We start from the raw sequence: 20744 nt of genomic DNA, 5'->3' as shown, positions 1-20744 counted from the left end.
ACATCTGGTCTTTATCTGTTTTCGAACCAATAAATGACTATGGAAAAACTGCAAATCCTCAAGAATAAATTCAGAGTCACAGGAACTAGAAGTCTGGTTCACAAGAGCTTTAACATCCTGAAATCCCAGTTTGAACACCCGGCTTTTACTCCTTTTTAATAAATAGCTACGGGCAGTGCATGACAGGAGGGGCTTAACTGCTCTGGACTATAGCCTGCCCCTAGATGGAGACATGTGTTACCCATTATGAGTTAAGTGGCATCATGCCTAGGAGAAGAGGGGAAAGAAGGGAAAATGAAAAGCTATTGTTTACAATATTCTATAAATGATCCCCCACCCTCCCATGTCTGTATGATTTGTCATCCCCTACTTCCATCTAGTGGTCAAAAAGGATTTGTAAAGATAACTATAAAACACAGTGACGGTAGTGAGATGAGTGCCTTTTGGTCCCATCAAAAGATCTTGTTTTAACATGCATCCCACATGTTACACTGCACCAGGAAGCTATGGCTATATCAGGCGGGTAGAAATCGATCTCTCGGGAATCGAATTATCACGTCTCGTCGGGACGGGACATTCGATCCCCGAATCAACACTTGTACTCCACCAGCAGAGGTAGGAGTAAGCGCCGTCGATGAGGGAGCCGTGGAGGTCGATTTGCCGCCGTCCTCACAGCGGGGTAAGTCGGCTCAAATACGTTAAGATATGCGTATCTTAAATCGACATCCCCCTCCCCTGTGAGGACGTAGCCTATGTCATCCACATGAAAAGGATGATCCCATAGACCTGCACAGGTAATTTTGAGATTCTGTGTGACGTATCTAAAATGAACCCTTCTCACCTCTACCCTTTGTTGTTAAACTCCCACATTAGGGTGACTAGATAGCAAGGGTGAAAAATCGGGACGGGGTGGGGTGTAATAGGCACCTATATAAGACAAAGCCCCAAATATCGGGACTGTGCCTATAAAATCGGGACATCTGGTCACACTATCCCACACAGACACAAACAAGTTGCACAGTTCTGGCCCATTCGTTGCACTATTCTGTAGTAGGGAGCACTGTGTACACTGTAGTGTTGACATTTACATGCAGCAAGCCTTGATTCTTTTGAGAGGGCACTTGCTCGGTCTCATGAATTAATGCTGCCTATCCTTCTGTTTAACCGTAATGCCGCTGAAAATAATGTCTCTTCCCTTTGGAAACTTGGGACTGAATCTGAGATGTGACACTTGAATGAACAGAGCTGTTCACTCTGCATGTGATGAAAGGGAAAAAAGACCAAATCAAACAATGGTCGCTCCCTGCCCATGAAACTGTGATGCCCTATTTCTAAATTGTTTAATAATATATTAAGATAAGGAAAAACACCATCCCTGGAGACTATTTTAGTCCACTGTGAATACAGCAGCCTAAAATGTATGTATGACACACTGTTCTGAGATAAGGAAATGTTCACCAATCTCCCCACAAAAAAATATGCTGTCAAGAGAAGAAGATGCAAAGGTGGATCAACTTTACCTGAAAAGTGAAGTTGAGAGGCTGAAAAAGACATTCATAATTCTCCAGCTGAACAAAATTGGATCTTTCCACAGACCCTCCATACAAAAAGGAAGTCGGGGAGACAGTTCTGAAAGGTTAAGACATGAATTCAGTCATCTCTATCTGTCTTCAATGTGAGATACATTTGTGGATTGAAAGGGTAGTGCAGAGTTCACACAGCTGGCTACAGAGATTTAGGAGAGCTGACTCAAGGGAGCCCTTTCCTTCCCATCCTATTGTCTATACTTTGTTTTATTCTCAGCAGTAGGTCAGACAAATACAACCTTAATGGATCCTGAACTGGGTCTTTTTTCTGCTATTCCCACTCATAATGTGAGATGTTTTTAACATCATATCTAAAATCTGTCCCTTCTTCCCCATGCCTACGACAAAACTTCTTGTCCATGTCCTGGTCCTCTCATGTTCAGAACTGAAATCTTTCTTTCCAGACTCTCAAATCTCTAAGCATGCAACTTGCTCTTGAAAAATGTTCCATTGGAAAGACTTCCACTGACTTCTGTGAGAGTTGGATCTACTCTAAATGCACATGCCCCATTCTGTGTTCATTTTTTGTAACCATTTATATAATCAAATTTTACAGGTAGCAATGTTTGCAGAAAGCTAACTTCAAAGCCACAAGAGTTTCTGTGGAAATCAAAATCTGTTCACACAAGTTTTCATATCAGAAATGCTCATCCAATGAGGAAAGTAAAACTAATACCAACTGACTTATCTGACCAATCACAACTCACCCACAAAGCTGGAATGTCAAATACTTTTTGCATTTGGCCCACAAAGATTTAAAAAAAAAAAATACAATAGGCCCGATCTTCCGCTGGTGTAAAGCAGAATAACTCCATGGACTACAGTAGAGCTATACTGCTCTGCAACAGTTGAGAGGATCTGTCCTAATCAGCATAATTCTGGAGAGAAAAAAATTAATTCACAGAAGAAATTAAAGGAATTGTTCCTGCATAGTTTGCAACAGAAAAAGAGACTCCAGTTTTATGCCAGTGTATCTCCACTGAGGACCTAAAATTGTCTGATCAATTACTGGTTATGAATTATCAGTCCGCTCTATTTATCAACAGTTAATACAACTAGTATTTATTGTTAAAATGGCAACAAAAGACCTAGGTAAAAATGTCACTTGCTATTGTCCCAGTCCTGCAGAACTTTCTAATTCTTTGCTGAAAACAAGGCAAGTTTTCCTTTACTAGGTTTGCAGGGGGTGGGTCATTGATAACATTAAATTAATCTGAGAAAGCTGTTTTAATAACAGTAATAATTTTCACTTACATATGGATTTCTGTCTATGGTTTCCACAGCACTTTATGAACATTAATTAATTACACTTTTCAACAACTATGGGGGTGTAATCTCCATTTTGCAGACCATGAGACTGAGGCACAGGAAAGATGTAGTGACTTGCCCGTGGTCACACAGCAAGTCAGTGGCAGAGCTAGGAATAGAAGCCAGGACTCCTGAATGTCAGTCTCTCATCACTCATCACCATATAAAACACAACACTGTTTTACCAGCAGGACTATGAGGCACAGCACAAAACTCACAACCCCGGGGGGGAGATGGGGCTAATCCTCCCAAAATACCCTCCTAATCCTGGGATGTTCCAGGGGCAGAAAAGGCTCCCAGTGTAATTTAAGACAGCCCTGGGAACCTAAGTTACAGCAGCCTCCTCAGGGTACCATATAGGTGGCAGTGGTACTCAGAATTTCCAAAGAGCTGCATTTGACATGCCCCTCCTGCCCCAGCATGCCTCCTATGCTGGGGCTCATGACAAAGTCTTCAGAAGGCAGCCTTACTGCCATAAAATCAGTTAGGCGGGGTTTTCAAGACTTGTCTTTTAAATGAGATATTATGAAGAGAAGGAAAGAAGCCCAAGTTGCGTCAAACTTTTTGGAATTTTTAGGATCTTCGTTCACTAACAGGGAGAATACAGCAGTCCTAGAATAATAGATGAAACTTTTCTGTGCTTGAGAATCATCAGTTTCATCAAGGAGCAAGGGATTGACTGGATTAAAGTTTAAATGTAGACTGATTTCCATGCAGACATATTTGACTCCATTATTTAAATACAAGGATTTTTTTCAGTACTGCTAAGTATTGTATTTTCAGTATCTGGAAATTTTTGTACTTGTTAGTCATGGGCAAACCTTAACAAGTTCAGAGGATCAGGTCAAATAAACACACATCCGAACTACTGGGGTCTGCAAAACCTGGGCCAGAAACGTGGTGAGAACAGGCTTTCTCTTAAAATTTCCAGCATGTCGTGCTTCCCATAGGGACAGAAATACTATGGGGACAGTCTTTCTTGTAGTATTTTGGCACAAAATCCGGTTTGGAGCCTGTAAGTGCAGACATGTTAAAAAATTAAAATGAATGAAAAAGGTTAGCCAGACTTTTTCACGCCTCAAAAGAGGTTGAGATTTACGTTGAGGTTTGATGGCATTCTTCTTTTCTCTGAGTAGGCTCACCCACATCTTCCACATGCATGATAACTCTGTGCGCTAATGGGAGTTATGTGACTTTATTCCTGTGTAGTGTGACAGGAATACAGGCCTAAATGGTCAAACTGAGACTTGGCCATGAATCTAAAGGTTTACCCACATCCTCTGCTAACTCACACATTGAATTCAAATAAGCACAGGTATCTATTTTCTCAACTTTAACAGTGGCTTGGTCCTTTACTAATGGTATAGTAGTGCCGTGGCCCTTAGCTCAGGCAGTAGATGCTCATGCTGCATGGATTCAGTCACCACAAAGGATCCATTCAGGAGGTTGTTACAAATGGTGGCTAGTACAGGGCTTGAAGTTCTGCAGACCTCTGATGCTCAGGGTGTGCTTCCCCAAGTGGGCAGTACATGTAAACCACATTAGCCCAGCATACGTCATATTCCTCTTCGGTGTCTGGATCACCTAATTCTGAGTCAGTTACTGCCTCGGTCGCCTGCTAGGATTGAACCTGGAATCTCTGGATCTAAAAGGTTCAGCCTCAAATGGCAGAGCTAAAGCTCCAGGTCCATTAGTTTATAGACAATAGCTCTTTATGAGGTCCAGCCAGTAGAGAGGGACATAAGAACGGCCATACCGGGTCAGACCAAAGGTCCATCTAGCCCAGTAGCCTGTCTTCCAAAGTGGCCAATGCCAGGGGCCCCCGAGGGAACGAACAGAACAGGAAATCATCAAGTGATCCATCCCCTGTCGCCCACTCTCAGCTTCTGGCAAACAGACTAGGGACACCATTCCTGCCCATCCTGGCTAATAGCCATTGATGGACCTATCCTCCATGAATTTATCTACAGAGACACAGTTGTCCAGTATATTACAAGTATTTCAGCCTTGATAGTGATGTGGAGCTCTCTATTTTTATTCAAACTCCTTTCATACCAGGGAGAATGGGGGTTAAAATATAAACACAAGTTAGTTCTGACTATGAAATTAAACAGAAAGGCAAATAGTTAGATCTCACCATTATTCCAAGAATTCCAGAACATTTGACCCTAACCTTTGGCCTGGCAATTCTCAGCCATATCTTTAGACACATCCTCTGGAATGAGATTTGATTAATTTAGTCTTCCCCTCTTCCCCCCCCCCTTTTTTTTTTTTAAAGGTCCATCACATTCACAGAATTACAGCAACTTAAATCAATGACTAAAATATCTAATGTTACTGGCTGGGGGAGGATGGGGTGCAATAAATACATCCCAGATAATGAATGACGATGTCCTGTTTTCAAAGTCTGGGAAACAAGTCTAGAAGAAAGCAGCTTTCTGGCCACATGTAAACAAAGAGAAGAATGTAATTTTCCGTTGGATGAAATTCATATGTTCTTGTTAGGATTTTATTTGTATTTTTTGTCATTTGATAATTGGTCGCTTACCCAGTGATAGATGAGTCCACTTCATGCATCAGGGGCACAGACAGGGTGAGAGTGTTGTCATGTAGCGATTCAGAGTGTTCTAGGTTTCCACTGTGTCAGAAAGGAAAAATAAGCATACTGTAAACCTACAGGCTTTGCACTGAATTACACGGGTGCAGTCAGCAGCTACTATCTCATATCGGCCTTTTACTCTGAACCTCTGTGTTTGAGTGATGGCTCATTACAGAGACTTTTAAAGATCAAGGGTTACATTTGTAAATTGTGCCCTGGAGGGGACCTACACACAAAGCTTGTCTTCTGTGGACTGCCTTTGTGCATGTACTGTATGGGTAAGTCTACACAGCAGCTGGGAGCATGCTTCCCAGTGCAGGTATACAGACTTGCGCTAGCTCTACATGTAGCCGGCGTAGCAAAGGTGCCATCTTGAGCTAGCCACCAGAAGAGGGTCCAGCAAAGCTTGTACTCAGGCAGCTGCCCGGCTACACTATTTTTAGTGCACTAGCATGGGTGCACTGGGAAACACAACCCCAGCTGCAATGCAGACATACACTATAAGAGATACGCTGAAAATGTACCCATAAGATGAGAATCCATCTAAATTCACTTGACATGGAAAACTACTGTAGTAAAATAATGGCAAGTCTCCATCTTACATCCCAGACATAATCAAAATAATTTACAATCAATAATTTAAAATCACTCGTTATCTGCCAGATTGTACCTCTCTCTCTTGCAGGAGATCTTAGAACAGTTTTGTGGTCCTACTGTTCTCAAATCAGTAAACCAGGCTGTAGCTAAGTAGCTCAAAATAGAATTACCGGGAACTAGGTACCTAAACCCCCTGCACACTGACTGAAGCGTGTCCTCTAAAACAGCCCATATCACAGTCAATCACTTGTCAAAATGAAAGAGAGAGAGGTTTTTATTAGGTGCTATTACATGGCCTGGCAAAAGTCCCAAAATATGGAGCAAAAAAAGATGGAGTATTCACCTCTCATTCACTTACACAACCATGCCCATTTATTTCAATGGGATATATAGAGATGTATTGTTTTTGGAAATCTCTCTGATCTCCCAAATTTAGAGGTGTTGGATAATAAAACCCTCGAGTAGAAATGTGACACCATGTTCAGTTTTCGCCAAACATTTCAACGCTAGTTCAGTAGATAGCCCTACTTCAGATTACCTCTTCTTGACTTAAGAAAAGGACAGTCAAGAAGCTTCAGTCACAGGTTTTATCAATAAGAAATGTACCGCCAACTATATTTCCTTGGGCTATGAACTTATCAGCTCTCATAAGCTAAATGGAGTTGAGCAAAGCTGTGGATCTAAAAATCTTTGATTTCTGAGAAAGTTTGAATCTGAATCCAAATTTTGTGGCCATGTCACTAACCCCAAGATGGGCCAAACCAAAGCTGAGACTCTAAATGCCCCCAAAACCCTTTCCTCTCACACAGGTTTGAAGATGACTCCAAATCAGTACCACTGACTTCATGTCACGCCATGAGAAACATGTCATTTACTAAAAAAAGAAGAACAGGAGTACTTGTGGCACCTTAGAGACTAACAAATTTATTAGAGCATAAGCTTTCGTGGACTACAGCCCACTTCTTCGGATACAGACTAACACGGCTGCTACTCTGAAACATGTCATTTACTGAAATTTCAAGTGGTGTGGATGAGCGTCTTAAAATGGACAAAGTTGCCACAAAGGGTACTTCTGGAACAGCTCAGATCTAGATCCAAATTTTAAGAATCTGGCCTGTTTCCACAGTTTGCGAATAGCACTTTTCCCTCTAAGTAAGAAAAAAGCCAATGCTCCTGATAGCAGGGAACACTGTGCTGCTGTCTTTTGAATGACACAAACACTGAGGTTTTTCTGCTTACTTCAGGTCACTGAAGGTCCCATGGTACATTTCCCATGAGTAAGGACCTCAAATGTGGCCAATTCCCAACATCAATCATTGCTTTCCTAAATTCCCCATTGCTTTAAACCAACACATAATTCTTCATGTCCTATCCCCAGTGTGGAATGTTGCTCGTGCCAACAAAAAATAGCTGTGACATTCCACTCAAGAGGTGGGTAAAATGATGGCTATATGTATACAGTTTATGATTCTGTAGTACGCTTTAAAGCTTGTAGGAGGTGCTGTATTAAATCAATACTAGTATATAAAATGACTCTCTCCACAAACGATGCCAGCATATTTAAAGTATTATATTATGCCTTTGTGGAGAATGCTGTATTCTGAACAAACCCATGCAGGTCAAAATTGCAAAGATACTTAATCTGATGGTGAGCCTGAATGCCACCAAAAGATGGAAAAATAATCCTGTTCTACCTTTTTAAAGTATTATTTCAGATTTCAGCAATGTAACCTAAGGGACCAGTTTTGGCTTTCTGCTATGAAGGTACTAGATTCATTCACGAACCTTAACATTTGACCAAACAAACCACTCTGATTTTTGAGCAGTGTTATTGAGGCTATAACAGGCAGCCTTGGGACTCCCTGTATAAAGTGCTAAGCTGGCTTTGCAGGTGGCTACGTTTGTTCAATAGGACTGTGAAAAAACAGGCATACAGCACAGCCTTCTGTAATTGGCTCCTTTGATGTGACTGCCAATAAACAAAAGCACACGGCAGAAGAGCATTCCAAATACCCCACCACACCAACAAACACTTTACAGTAGCCTTTCCTCTTGCACGGGTTTTAAGTCTCCAAAACTGTCATTCTGTAGCACATCACAAATACCAAGGGAGATGCAGTGCCTGCAAGTGGAACTAGTCATTTGTGAGCAAGCGGAATTCAAAGGGGTACATGTGTGTGTCTAACCCTCTGAAAAAGGAAGAACATTTCTGTCAGCAAAGGGTACGACAGGAGACTAAGGCTAGCGACCCATGTTGCTTCTCCAAAAAGTGCATGTTTTTGTACAATAAATATTAGACTATCCAACTGTCAGGGCCGGCTCCAGGCACCAGCCGACCAAGCACGTGCTTGGGGTGGCACCTTGGGGTGGGGCGGCACCTTGGGGCAGGCCGGTGCTCAATTTTTTATTTTTTTTTTTATTTGGTGGCACGGTCCAAGTCCTTAGCCACAAGACCCCTTTCTGTCCTCCTTCATATAAAAAACCTCCTTCTAATTACCCTATTCTATATATTATCTACGTGCACGCACATCCAAGTTCTTGATGTACTATAGATTTCTCCCACCCCAGAGGGACTGACAACCCCTTACATCTACACCACAACCTATGCTTTGTAGTGAAGAAGGACAAGGGTTTCCTTGAGCCAGCCCTGCAAATCCCCCTTTTACAAACACAAAGTGAAAACTAACTTGGAGAACATGTTAGGCTCCTTATATGTTGTACAACAATGGGGAGTATTGAATGCATGATTTAATGGGAGGCTCTTCATAGGTTATGTTAGGTTCCTCGTAAAATAAGGGTAGGTACCAAGGAAAATTTACTAAAGCATATTGATGGATCTGACCCCAAGGGAAAAAGTTATATGTATATGCCTCTTCATTATGCCTTATAAGTTCTGGAAAACACAGACTGAGTGAAATTAAAGCAGCCTCCATGGAACTAAGCTCATGCAACAACTATGACTTACACATAAGATCACTATAGGGCGGATGAACTGCTCTTCATGGATAATAAAATTTCTCTAATGTATTAGACACAAACAGTCTTGACCTTCTGATGTGAAGGGCTCTCTTACAGTATTTCATAGCAGCAGCACATGCTACAGGATCTTGTTCCACACACCTGTCATTTTGGGGGGATTACTCTTTACGAGAACAAAGTCACTGAGCAACTGCTAGTGTTCATCTCTCATCTCCAACAGTTCTGGGGGCGGGGGTTCATCATGAAAGTGGGGCTGGGGGGATTAAGACTGATTATGTCCATCTTGACATGGAAGGATCCAAAATGGGCCTCTTCATGCATCTGCAGTCACACCCAACAGCACAGAAAGCGAAAGCCCCAGCTAATCACATTTCTGCAGTGGCAGCATTAGGAGCACAGGGTAATAAAGCCGCACTATCATCAATTCCTATATGAATCCAGAGAGTTCCTGTGACCTAATCACAGTTATATTTTGTTTCTTTATGACAGATCATCTTAGAAAACAGACAGGGCATGTTATGGTTTTCACTGATTCTAAGATCAAATCCCTAGGGACACATTTCTAAGAATTCTGTATTCAAAGTGATATTCAGCCTAACTCACTTCATCACAAGTTTCACAATGTTTTGTGGGCAGAACACTGCTCAGCTGTCTCATACATCCAGCCACACCACACAAAAGATCAGAAGGAGAAAAAAATGTGTGCTCAACTTTTCAACAGGTTAGAGAAGAACTCTGGCCATCTATCATCTAATGAATGCAGATTGCTTTTTGACTTGGGTCCAATCACTTATTTCACTCAAGCACTGGAACAAATGCTCAGATGCAGCTGACTTGCGCTACATGCAATACTCAAAGGGATGAGTGGTGAAAGATGGATTCATGCCACATTGTGATCCCCTGATCCTGGAGTCAGCTATGGGCTGGTCTGCCCTCCAATACAATTTAGAGTGGCTCTAATTTGCACCCATCTGGCAGCAAGAGTGCAAAGACAATTCTAACACACCTCCTTGTATCAGGCTTAACCACTTACCCAGGATACTTGGTATGCTGGTTAAGCTGGCTTTGTGGTCCCTTTATGCCACCAGAATATATTAATTTGGTCCTAATAATTAAATTTCAATTATTTATTATACATCATGCAACATGTATATTTCATAGCATATATTTCATATGGCCAAGATTCTGCACATTCCACCAAGAAATATGGCCAGATGAGGGACCCTTACCTTTGGGCCGTGACAAGGAATGTAAGAAACTCCTCTTCCCCAGACAAGTGGCTTGTATCAAAGATCACACTGAACTCATACTATGGAAAGAAAAAGTGGCATTTAGTGAGTATTATAGATTGCGTTCCCTAATCTAGAATTTCATGTCCATCCTCCTCTCCACTTGAGCTACATACTGTATCTATCCATGCAGAAATATTCTATTTTTATATATTTAATATTAGTTGCCATACATTTGTCAGTGTATTAAGGAGGCCCTAACCTATTAGGGCATTAGCCAATAGTCATAGGGTCAGATGTTCCCCAGATGAGACAGCTTTCACCATTCTGTCCATTCCGTGAGCAATAAAACTGTAAGCTAAGTTTTGACTGCAATCTTTTTTTTGTTGGCGATGTCAGAGCAGAAAGAACACAACTGGATTTTCAGATCCCAGTTTGTCTTCTGACCCACCAGCTAATTGAGCAAAATTCTATTTAGCTGTCACTGACAGACAATATGGAAATTCATGATCTCATTTTTGTAGGCACTGATCTAAACATAGCTGCACTTAAATGTACTTTTCATAGCATGAGAAGAAACAAAATAAAAACAAAGCCGTGCAATAAAAACAGACTGGGTGGAGAGCCCTCTTCTAACTTTCTGCTGAGGAAGCTTTATGCAATCATTTTCTGGCAGCTGCAAAGCACCAGTTAACTTCCATTAGTACTGCACGCATGTTACAATGGGCATAGCACTGCTGCTGACTTTGTTCAGTGGGAACAAAGAGCCCAACCTTACAGCAATTACGAAAGGCAGCCACAGCATCCCTATGGGAGAGCTGTGAAAACTCAGTGGTGTCACAGAGCCATAATGCCTTTCCCCTGCAGGTCTACTCCTGCCTCTTCCCTTGGCACAGAGGGGTTCATGAGCTATTCTCCTTAAAGTGAAAGTCAGTCAGCACATTACCTTGGACTTCGATCTCATGAAAGGAAATCCCACGCTGCACTTGAGGAAGTCTGACTCCAGCAGCTCACAAGCAATGCCCAGCTCTTCCTGAAGGAAGGGGGGGAAAAACATGTGGATGAAAGGGTAGTGGTGGAAAGAGGTGACAGATTACAAGGAACAATCTTGATGAAAAGAAACAATACACAGGGAATGTGCGACCTTTGCCACCCCTAGCTGCACAGTTCCCAGAAGGTTAACAGTCAAGTCAAAAGGAAATATACAGCACTGCACGTCATAATAGTGTCTGTGAACCTCAGATACTGTTAATAAGTGCAAGAAAAAATAACAATCTTACAATTCCTCGTAAAGAAAGACAAAGGGGAAACTCCATATTCCAGAGAAGGAAACATATTAGAGTCAGGGGACTATCAGCAGCCAAAAGTGTTCAGATCATCCAGCCTTCAAACCTTGCCAAGCTCATGATCAGAAGCAAGCTCCCCACAGACCAACTCTAAGCGGGCACCAGACTCTGCCAGAACTCAAATGCAAAACCTGTAGACATACTGCCAATGCTATTCTGATCAACACTCCCCCTCCCCCCATACACACCATGTGCCTATCACACGTGCTCCTACACATGCCTATCACAAACATGTGGTGTACTTTAACTAATGCGTCAAATGCCCCAACAACAACTATGTGGATAAAACCAGACATGCACTATGCTCGCAAATGAACTCACACAGAAAAGTGACAAAAGAAACACACCACATCACCTGTGGGAGAACGCTTTTCAAAAAGCGATCACTCTATATCTGACCTCTCAGTCCTCATCCTCAAAGGAAACCGGCACAACTCCTTCAAAAGATGAGCCTGGGAACTTAAATCGATAACTCTGCTGGACGTTAAAAACCATGGCCTTAACAGAGTCACTAGTTTTATGGCTCAATAGTAATACAACAATTTATAAACACACCTTACTGCCTACTACCTTCCTTGTCCTAGGACTGCAAAAATGTTAATTGCCCACTTTATTTTAAGTGCTCTCCTACAGCATATGTGAACCCTTTATGCTTAACAATCTGTCCCACCTGGCATTTAGCTGTCACACTCTGGTTATCTTCCCAAGACCTGAGGAAGAGCTCTGTGAAGCTCAAAAGATAGCCCCTTCCACCAACAGAAGTCGGCCCAATAAAAGATATTCTCTTTTGTGATCAGACAGAACTATGGGAAAATTAGCACCTCCCACCCGCCGGCAGACCCCACGGATCAGCCCCTATCCCCTCCTCCCCCTGCCTCCTGGCCACAGCAATCAGCTGGCTTGCGGCATTTTGGAGTCAGGAGGGAGGGGGGAGGAGCGAGGACTCGGCGCGCAGGCTCCCCCTCCCTCCCCTGCCTCCTGAACGCTGCACGCCAGCTGATTGCCCTGGGCAGGAGGGAGGGGGGAGGAGCGAGGACTCGGCATGCCTCCCGAATGCGGCAATCAGCTGGCTTGCGGCGTTTAGAAGGGAGGGGAGGGAGGAGGAGCCAGGATGCAGCATGCGAAGTAAAGGAGGAGGAGGTGGGGGGGGGGAAAGAAGTGGGTCAAGGGTGGGGGCTTGGGGGAAGGGGTGGAGTGGGCGGGCTGAGGTTGAGGCCCCCACCCCTGGTGTTTGCAGAGTAGGGGAAGCTGCCCTGGAATCTAACCTCCCCCACCCCCATTTACATTAATTTTTATTGGGAAATTGGATTCGCTTAACATCGTTTCACTTAAAGTCGCAGTTTTCAGGAACATAACTACAACGTTAAGTGAGGAGTTACTGTAGTCTGACTGATTTCAGTTGACACAGCTTATACACGTGTTTAAGGGTTTTGCTGGATTGGTGCTTAAGTTCTTTTCTGAATTGGGGCCTTAAATTGTAAATTCCTCTGAGAAGGGATCACGTCTTGAGCGGAGTACATGATCAGTGCTCAAGAATCATCATTATCGTCACTATCAATCTGACACCATACAGACTGTTAATTCTTCAGCTGTTTCTTGTGATAACTGAAGGTCAGATCATCATCTCTGGTATCACAGACACAGCAAAATATGCCAATACAAAATAATACCCAAACAGGCAAAAATATTATCTTTCTTGTCTAGATGACTCAGAAGCTCACCACCACTGATTTCACAGAAAAGGAAACACTGGAATACTTCTGACATGTCTTAATGTCACTGGAATTACTCCAGAATTACATCAGTGAAATTTACATGAGAACTGTGCCCTCAAGGTTAATTTTTTTAACTGATTGTTTTATTTGTAATTCTTACTATGTATCGATTCCCATGAACGCTATGTAGCACAGCAGATGAACTACTATCTACCTTACATTGTGCAAAGGCAGCATGCTCAGAAGCAGAGGCAGATTAGGAGTGTGTGGGGCCCTGGGCCACAGCAACCCTTCCACGTGCAGTCTGCCCCTCCCCCCCACCCCCAGAAATGGGGTCGGGGCACAAGGGCTTCCCCTTCCCCGGTGCCCCGCCCAGCACTCTGCCGGGAAGCGGGGTCTGGGGCTTCCCCTGGTCCGTGGCAGGAGCACCGTGTAGGTGGAGTGGGGCAAGCCCCTGCACCCCAACCCCACTCCCCAGCAGGAGCACTGAGCAGGCAGAATGGGTCAGGGCGTGGGGATGCCCATTTTTACAGGGGCCCCCAATTGACCAAGGCCCAGTTGACCCAGTGGCTAATCCACCACTGCTCAGATGCTGTGTCAAATTTAACTACTATATTTAACTATTTATTACCAGAACACTTACAGCACAGGTAGTTTTAGTGAAGCATTCCTTCCATTTATCAACATTTGGAGGCTGGGAAGTTGTGTGAATAATCTGAAGTTTATGTTAGTGATCAAAAGAATGCAAGCAAAAAAACCCAAACAAACAGCTGGATAACCAAGAGAAAATTTCAGACATTTCAGCTGGGAAATTTTCATTTCTGTGTTGTTGGAACTTCACTTGCTATCTAACTGTATTAACATATAAACTCCCTTAATCTGCCAGCCTCCAGTGGCTAAAGGAAGACTTTTATTTACATAGCTGTCTGCTGGTGACAGTGCACAGATAGACCTGAGAGGCTGCCTTTTCTCCTCAAATATTACTTCAGAGGCCTTATCACTAGAGACCTCAAAAACAAGATAACCAAGAGGACTCCATGATCTGATAATGGCAAAAATCCAGTCACCTCTTTGCCTTTCTAGCTGGCTGCGGCCTATTCTTCCAAACCTTTTGTTTATTGACAACTAGTGTCCAGATCCCAGTTGTTTAGAGTAGCCTGTTAAGGAAATGATGAATTATGTTGCACTGGCAAATTTTTGTTTTGTTTAAAACTCTTTCAGTATATGTTGCATATTTTGATTTGGAAGACACCTTAATTTAATCAGCACGCCACTCTATTTAATATTGCACATAAAAACACTACATTAAAAGAACATTATTTAGGTCACAAAGTAATGTACTCAGAAGTTAGAAAATGCCAGAATGATGGCTGTCTGTGCAACCTTCATTCAGCTCCCTTGTGTGTATGCATTAAGGCATAGTCTTTAATTACATGATCACATACTATTTTTCCACATGACCTCTGCCTAATTCAGTGCACAGGACGGATGGTACTCACTTCACGAGCAGCTGTTCAACATTTTGTTTTCTCATCATGCTTCAATGGGTGGCCCCAGACCTTTTTTACTGCACACTATTCAAATCCTGCTGTGAAGATGGAATTATTAATTTCCTCACAGGCTTTTCTATGGTCTTCCTCATTACTGTGTCTGAGTGCTTCAAAAAACATTAATTTATCTTCTTAACACTCCTTGCAGGTGAGGGAATGGCATTATCCCCATATTACAGATGAGTAACTGAGGCACACAGTGATTAAGATCAAGCTTTCATTAATTTTCGGTCCCCCATTCAAGGTGACTAGGACCTGGTTTTTCTGAGTACTTAGCCTTATATAGCACTTTATATTCAAAGCCTGGCTCCACTGCCTTCAGTTGCAGGTGTGGGTGCTCTGCACTTCTGTAAATCAGACTCCAGGGTATCAAGCTGGGCACCCAGAAAATAAGGAACACACAGTTAGTGACCACCTGTGAAACGTTGGGTTTAAGTGACTTGCCCAGCAGCACCTAGGAGTTCTGTGGCAGAGGCAAGGATAGAATCCATTTATCCAGGGCAGCATTCCACTGCCTGAATCATGTGACTGTTCCTTTTCCTGCTGTCCCCGGCTTCGTTTGCTACACCCCTTCCAACTTCAGCAAAAAACACGGCAAAGATCCTACAGACAACGGCTTTTGTCACTACTCAACCTTGATTAAGTCGCAGGGCAGGTCCATGAATTGAAGGTACTCACCATTTCTGAAAGTCAGATTACTTGCGCTTCAGTGTTTAATTATGGGTGTTGGTGGCTAACATTAAGCATTCACATTTGAAAATTTTGGCCCACGTGCACAATACACAATACAGGGTGTTACCTCTTATGCCTTAATATTTGGGAATAATGCCATTTGCTTACAATTGCTGTAGGAAGCATAATTTTAAGTTACCTGATATTTATGGATTTTAAAAATCTCGAACTCTATGCATTACTCAGAAAATTATTTTGCATTTAATTCTGTATACATTTTGGAAAGGGTTGTTAAACAAAAAATAGAAAACAGTGAAGACCCTGATTACCTGTATATTTAAACAAACACGCTGGGCCAGCTAAAGGAGCACAGCTGCATTGACTTCAATAAAGGTATGACAATTTACACCTGCTAAGAATCCAGCCCATTCCATGCAACGATGTTGTAGAGTTGTTGGGGTTGCTTAGAATGTACAGCCTAACACGACTGAAGTTTTCAGTCCAGCTGGATGGTGAAGGAGCTTAGGTTGGAAAACGTTGCTTTCCTTTGGAAATGCTCCATGGCACGTCATATTCCTGGGACAGCAAGGCAGACAAATCTCTCTTCTATTATTATGCAATGTGCAGTGCTTGCTGGGAGAAACACTGTTCTCAGGTTGGCTCACAACTAGATAGGCCCTGTTTCCAGAGTGTTATTTTTCACCAGGTGAAGTCAGCATTTTTTTTTAAGCATCAAAAAAATTGCTGACAACAGTTACAGAATCAATGTAGTGGCTGGGTCTGGGCCCTAGCCTGACAGTGTGCGCTTGTTTTGAAAGTGCAGCAACTAATGAGTTGCTTTAGCTCAGTGGCTTTCAACCTGTGGTCCATAGACCCCCTAGGGGTCTGCAGACTATGTCCATTTGAGTTTTTTTAGGGGTCCACAAATGAAAAAAAGTTGAAAACCACTGCTTAGCCGATCCAGTAATTCAGATAACCACCTTAACATAATACAACAAAGGAAGTTATCGGAGGATGTTGTGTTGCCTAGTGAAGGCTTGAGAAGGGAGGAAAATGTCACAAGTGATACTCATGCTCTTCCCTAATCTACCCATCTTTTTCCTACTCTTGGAACCTATTCCTCTTGGCAAACGCTACAGGCTGGTGGGGGTCCATGGTCCATCCCTTCCTCACACCATTTTGGGTAGTATGTGCCCCCATGGGCAGTGAAAGGGAATGACTGCTGACTGGCAGAACCGTAACAGTACAATTTCCTGCAAGGCCCTTGAAAATCCCTATTGAATTGCATTTAGGTATCTTTGGAGTCCCTTGTTTAAATTTATATATTATTGTGGGATTGTATCTAACTTCTGTGAGGTGAGGGGGAAGACATGACTAGTGTAAACCTTGGGAAGAGCTAGGGAACGTCAAAGGACTATTTTAAACAATGTGCCAGACAAGAAGGACCTTTTGGGACAAAATTAAGTGCATTTCCTAGGGAACACCTGGGGCGGAGGCGAATGCAAATTCCCACTTCCAGACCCAATCTTTTGAAGCTACACTCTGAGGAAAGAATGTGTATCTGCTAGTCTCCTGTTACATAAGGGCAAGATAAAAGGCCCAGGCTGTATAAAGGAAAAAATGATTTTTGGTTGTTATTGTTCTGAGCAAAACCTATTATGAACTTGTCATCACAGGAAAAAGCCTTTGGTGAGGTTTGAAGGACTGATCACCACCAGAGCCCTTGTAGGAGGTAATCTCCGGTAAGTTTATTAACGTGCATGTAGGTTCTTGTTTTTAATATGCTTTCACCTTAAGAATAAATGTGTTTGCTTGGAAAGAGCTGTGTGGTAACTTAACTGTGGACAATTTTACTGTTTATAGACTCTGGAAAGAAAAATGCAGACACTGCTGCTTGCTAGGAATAACACAGTGTAGGCAGAGAACTGTGCAGCCTCTCTCACATTCAGGAGGGAGAGAGGTGCAGGTCCCAAGAGAGGTGATGACTAAGAAGCCAGGAGCTTAAAGGGAGTTCCCTAGCATGACCACAGAGAGGGAATACGGGCACATTTTCCCTGAACTTTCACAGTGACTATACCCTAGCTTCCATGCAGAGGGGGTAGGGTGGGGAGGTAAAAGCTCCTTCCCCTACTCCTACCGAGGCACAAACTAGCTTTTATTGCTCCTAACAACTCAGGATCAGCACCAGAGGAGACGAGGTTAGAGTGCAACAGTTAGTTGCTATAAACTACCCTACCACATACAATGTACACACATGCCGTTTGTTGGGTTTATAGTGAATTTCAGTATGGAAACAGCTCGTTTTAACTATAGCTGAATTATACAGGAAAAGGAGGTGTCGGCTTGTGGAATTATTACCTGCCATGCCACACTAGAGGTTTGGGAGGAAGTAATGGAAGAACATTAGAGCAATATTGTTTTGCTGACTACACTCAAGTCATCATCCAGGGATACAGACAGAACAATTCAAATTTTGTTCTTTGCCAGTCAAAGTGAACCATAACTGAACTGCCGTAGAACAGCAGGGTTTTCAGGCAATATAAAGTAGGTTAGCATTAAGAAAATTGCTGTCCAGCATTATAGCAGGTCACACCAAATCAGCCACTCACCGCACAGATTTTGGCACTTGGAAAATATGTCTTCCCCTTTATAGTCTTTAGTGGACACTCTGGTGATATGAAATTGGAGCAGTGCCATGTGAACCACTGTGCTGATATATATCACTGCTCTACAGCCAAAATGCTTCTGAAATAAATGTAGTCAAACTTTACTAATTCTGGGTCACTGAGAACGAAAATGATGCTTAAAATTGTTGATTGGCTCTAGTTTTCAAGATATGCTATTGGGTCAGTATATACGACCCTTGACTTGGGAATGGCAGAGGATAAGTGAGTTATAAAGGGAAGGGATCTCAATTTAAACCAGAAATGACTAAAATACATTTTTTACTGGATCTATGAATAAATCTATGACTGGGTTTGGACAGTACTTGCTTTTTAGGCAAAACAATGAATGATGCAATCTCAAGCTGGTATTGCTTCATACATGATATGAATTGCATCATGTTATTCCTAGATGTCATGGATGATGCAATCATAACGAAGCTTACATCACTCTGCTGAACAAATTGCCCTATATCAGTTCTAGAAATCATACAGTGTCATGCTCTCTTATTTGTCAGTGTTTGATTTTGCAAAGGAACACACTTCTGTTTAGCCAAAGTGAGCAGAGATGCCTCATACTTGTGTGAACAGTGCAGATAACTTCTGCTATGTTTGTGGTGAAGTGGCGTTTGCATCACAAAAGCGCAGTATAACCACTATGGTTAAGAAAGCCTATCACCTTTATTTTGGCTGCAAAATTGGAGATCAGGACAAGAGGTGGGCCCCGCACATATGCTGCAACACTTGTGCAACAAATCTTCGCCAGTGGTTGAACAGGAAAAGGAAATCTATGTCTTTTGCAGTGCCAATGATTTGGAGAGAGCCAACAGATCATACCAGCAATTGTTACTTCTGCATGGTGCCTCCAGTTGGGAAAGGTGTGTCAAAGAAGAAAAAGTGGACTGTGCATTATCCAAACATTCCATCAGCTATACGCCCAGTACCCCACGGAGAAGGACTGCCGGTTCCTGATGCACCAGAATCATTTTCACTTGAGTCAGATGAGCAAGAGGGTGAAACTTCTGGTCCTGAACCATCAGTGTCACAGGACCCACATTTTCTCCCATCCTCCTCCTCTGAACCACACCTCATAACACAAGGTGAACTGAATGACCTTGTCAGGGATTTGGAACTACCCAAGAGTAAGGCAGAGCTGTTGGGCTCCAGACTACAGCAGTGGAATCTCCTGGCACATGATGTTAGGGTTTCCATGTTCTGTGACCGTCAAAAGGATCTTGTCCCATTCTTCATGGAAGGTGATCTTGTAGCCTGCAACAACATCGATGGTGTGATGGCAGCCCTCAACATCGTTCACGATCCAGATGAGTGGAGACTGTTCATTGATTCATCGAAGACGAGTCTTAAAGCTGTTTTACTGCATAATGGCAATGTTTTCCCATCAATTCCAGTTGGTCATGTAGTCCATATGAAGGAAACCTATGACAACATGAAACAACTTTTGAGGTGCATAAACTATGACCAACATCAGTGGCAGCTTTGTGGCGATTTGAAGGTTGTTGCTCTCTTGCTTGGTCTGCAGACTGGGTACACAAAGTACTGCTGTTTTCTCTGCGAATGGGATAATCGTGCAAGAGATTCCCACTACATCAAGAAAGATTGGCCACTCCGACAGTCATTGGAGCCTGGGAGGAAAAGTGTTCAGCATCCACCACTTGTTGAATCAAGGAAGATTTTGTTACCGCCCTTACACATCAAGCTGGGTCTGATGGAGAACTTTGTCAAGGCCATTGACGAAACACAAGCAGCTTTCAAGTACCTCCGTGGAAAATTTCCAAGGTTAAGTGAAGCTAAGATAAAGGAAGGTGTCTTTGTTGGTCCTCAGATTCGTGAACTTCTTCGAGATGATGCATTTGACCATGCACTGCGTGGCAAGGAAAAGACGGCATGGAAAGCCTTCCAGTTAGTGGCAATAAATTTTCTCGGAAACAGCAAGGCAGACAACTACAGGTTGTTGGCGGAAAACCTCCTCAAGGCATACAAAAGCCTTGGTTGCAACATGGCACTAAAGATACATTTTTTGCACTCTCATCTAGATTTTTTTCCACCGAACTGCGGAGCAGTGAGCGACGAGCACGGCAAGTGATTTCACCAGGACATTGCAACAATGGAGAAACGCTATCAGGGCAAATGGAGCCCATCAATGCTTGCAGACTATTGCTGGACAGTGACAAGAGATGCTCCATTTAATGAATACAAGAGACAAGCCAAGAAGCGTCGAGTAGACACTGAATAGGACTAAACTATGCACATAATAGATTTTTGCCTTTTGTTTCATAATAAATTTTATTTATATAACCCTTTTGCTGATTTTTAAAGTGTTACATAAACAGGACAGGTGAAATATTATCATGTAAAGCAACCATAAACACATGAAAAGACTTAGGTTTACAATTTATGATTAAAACTCTATCTACACAATATACATAGACATAAAATGTAAAAACTTAAATATCTTAGAAACAGTAGCCAATCAGTTGTT

General features: G+C 42.7%; 1 protein-coding gene across 1 annotated transcript in view; it reads right to left on the bottom strand.

The window, feature by feature from the left end:
• The window catches only part of ITGA9 (integrin subunit alpha 9), a 305446-nt gene that overhangs the window by 64883 nt on the left and 219819 nt on the right, over positions 1–20744 (bottom strand). The window contains exons 18-21 of the mRNA XM_034759490.1: positions 11245–11371; positions 10299–10378; positions 5443–5532; positions 1521–1629 (exon numbers count right to left, since the gene is read on the bottom strand). Of these exons, the coding sequence (XP_034615381.1) occupies positions 1521–1629; positions 5443–5532; positions 10299–10378; positions 11245–11371 (406 nt within the window). The remainder of the gene's footprint in view (positions 1–1520; positions 1630–5442; positions 5533–10298; positions 10379–11244; positions 11372–20744) is intronic.

This window comes from Trachemys scripta, chromosome 2 (genome assembly GCF_013100865.1).
Source record: "Trachemys scripta elegans isolate TJP31775 chromosome 2, CAS_Tse_1.0, whole genome shotgun sequence".
In the NCBI taxonomy this organism is placed as follows: Eukaryota; Metazoa; Chordata; order Testudines; family Emydidae; genus Trachemys; species Trachemys scripta.
The sequence above is the reverse complement of the archived record's forward strand: the minus strand, read 5'-3'. Positions and strand labels throughout refer to the sequence as shown.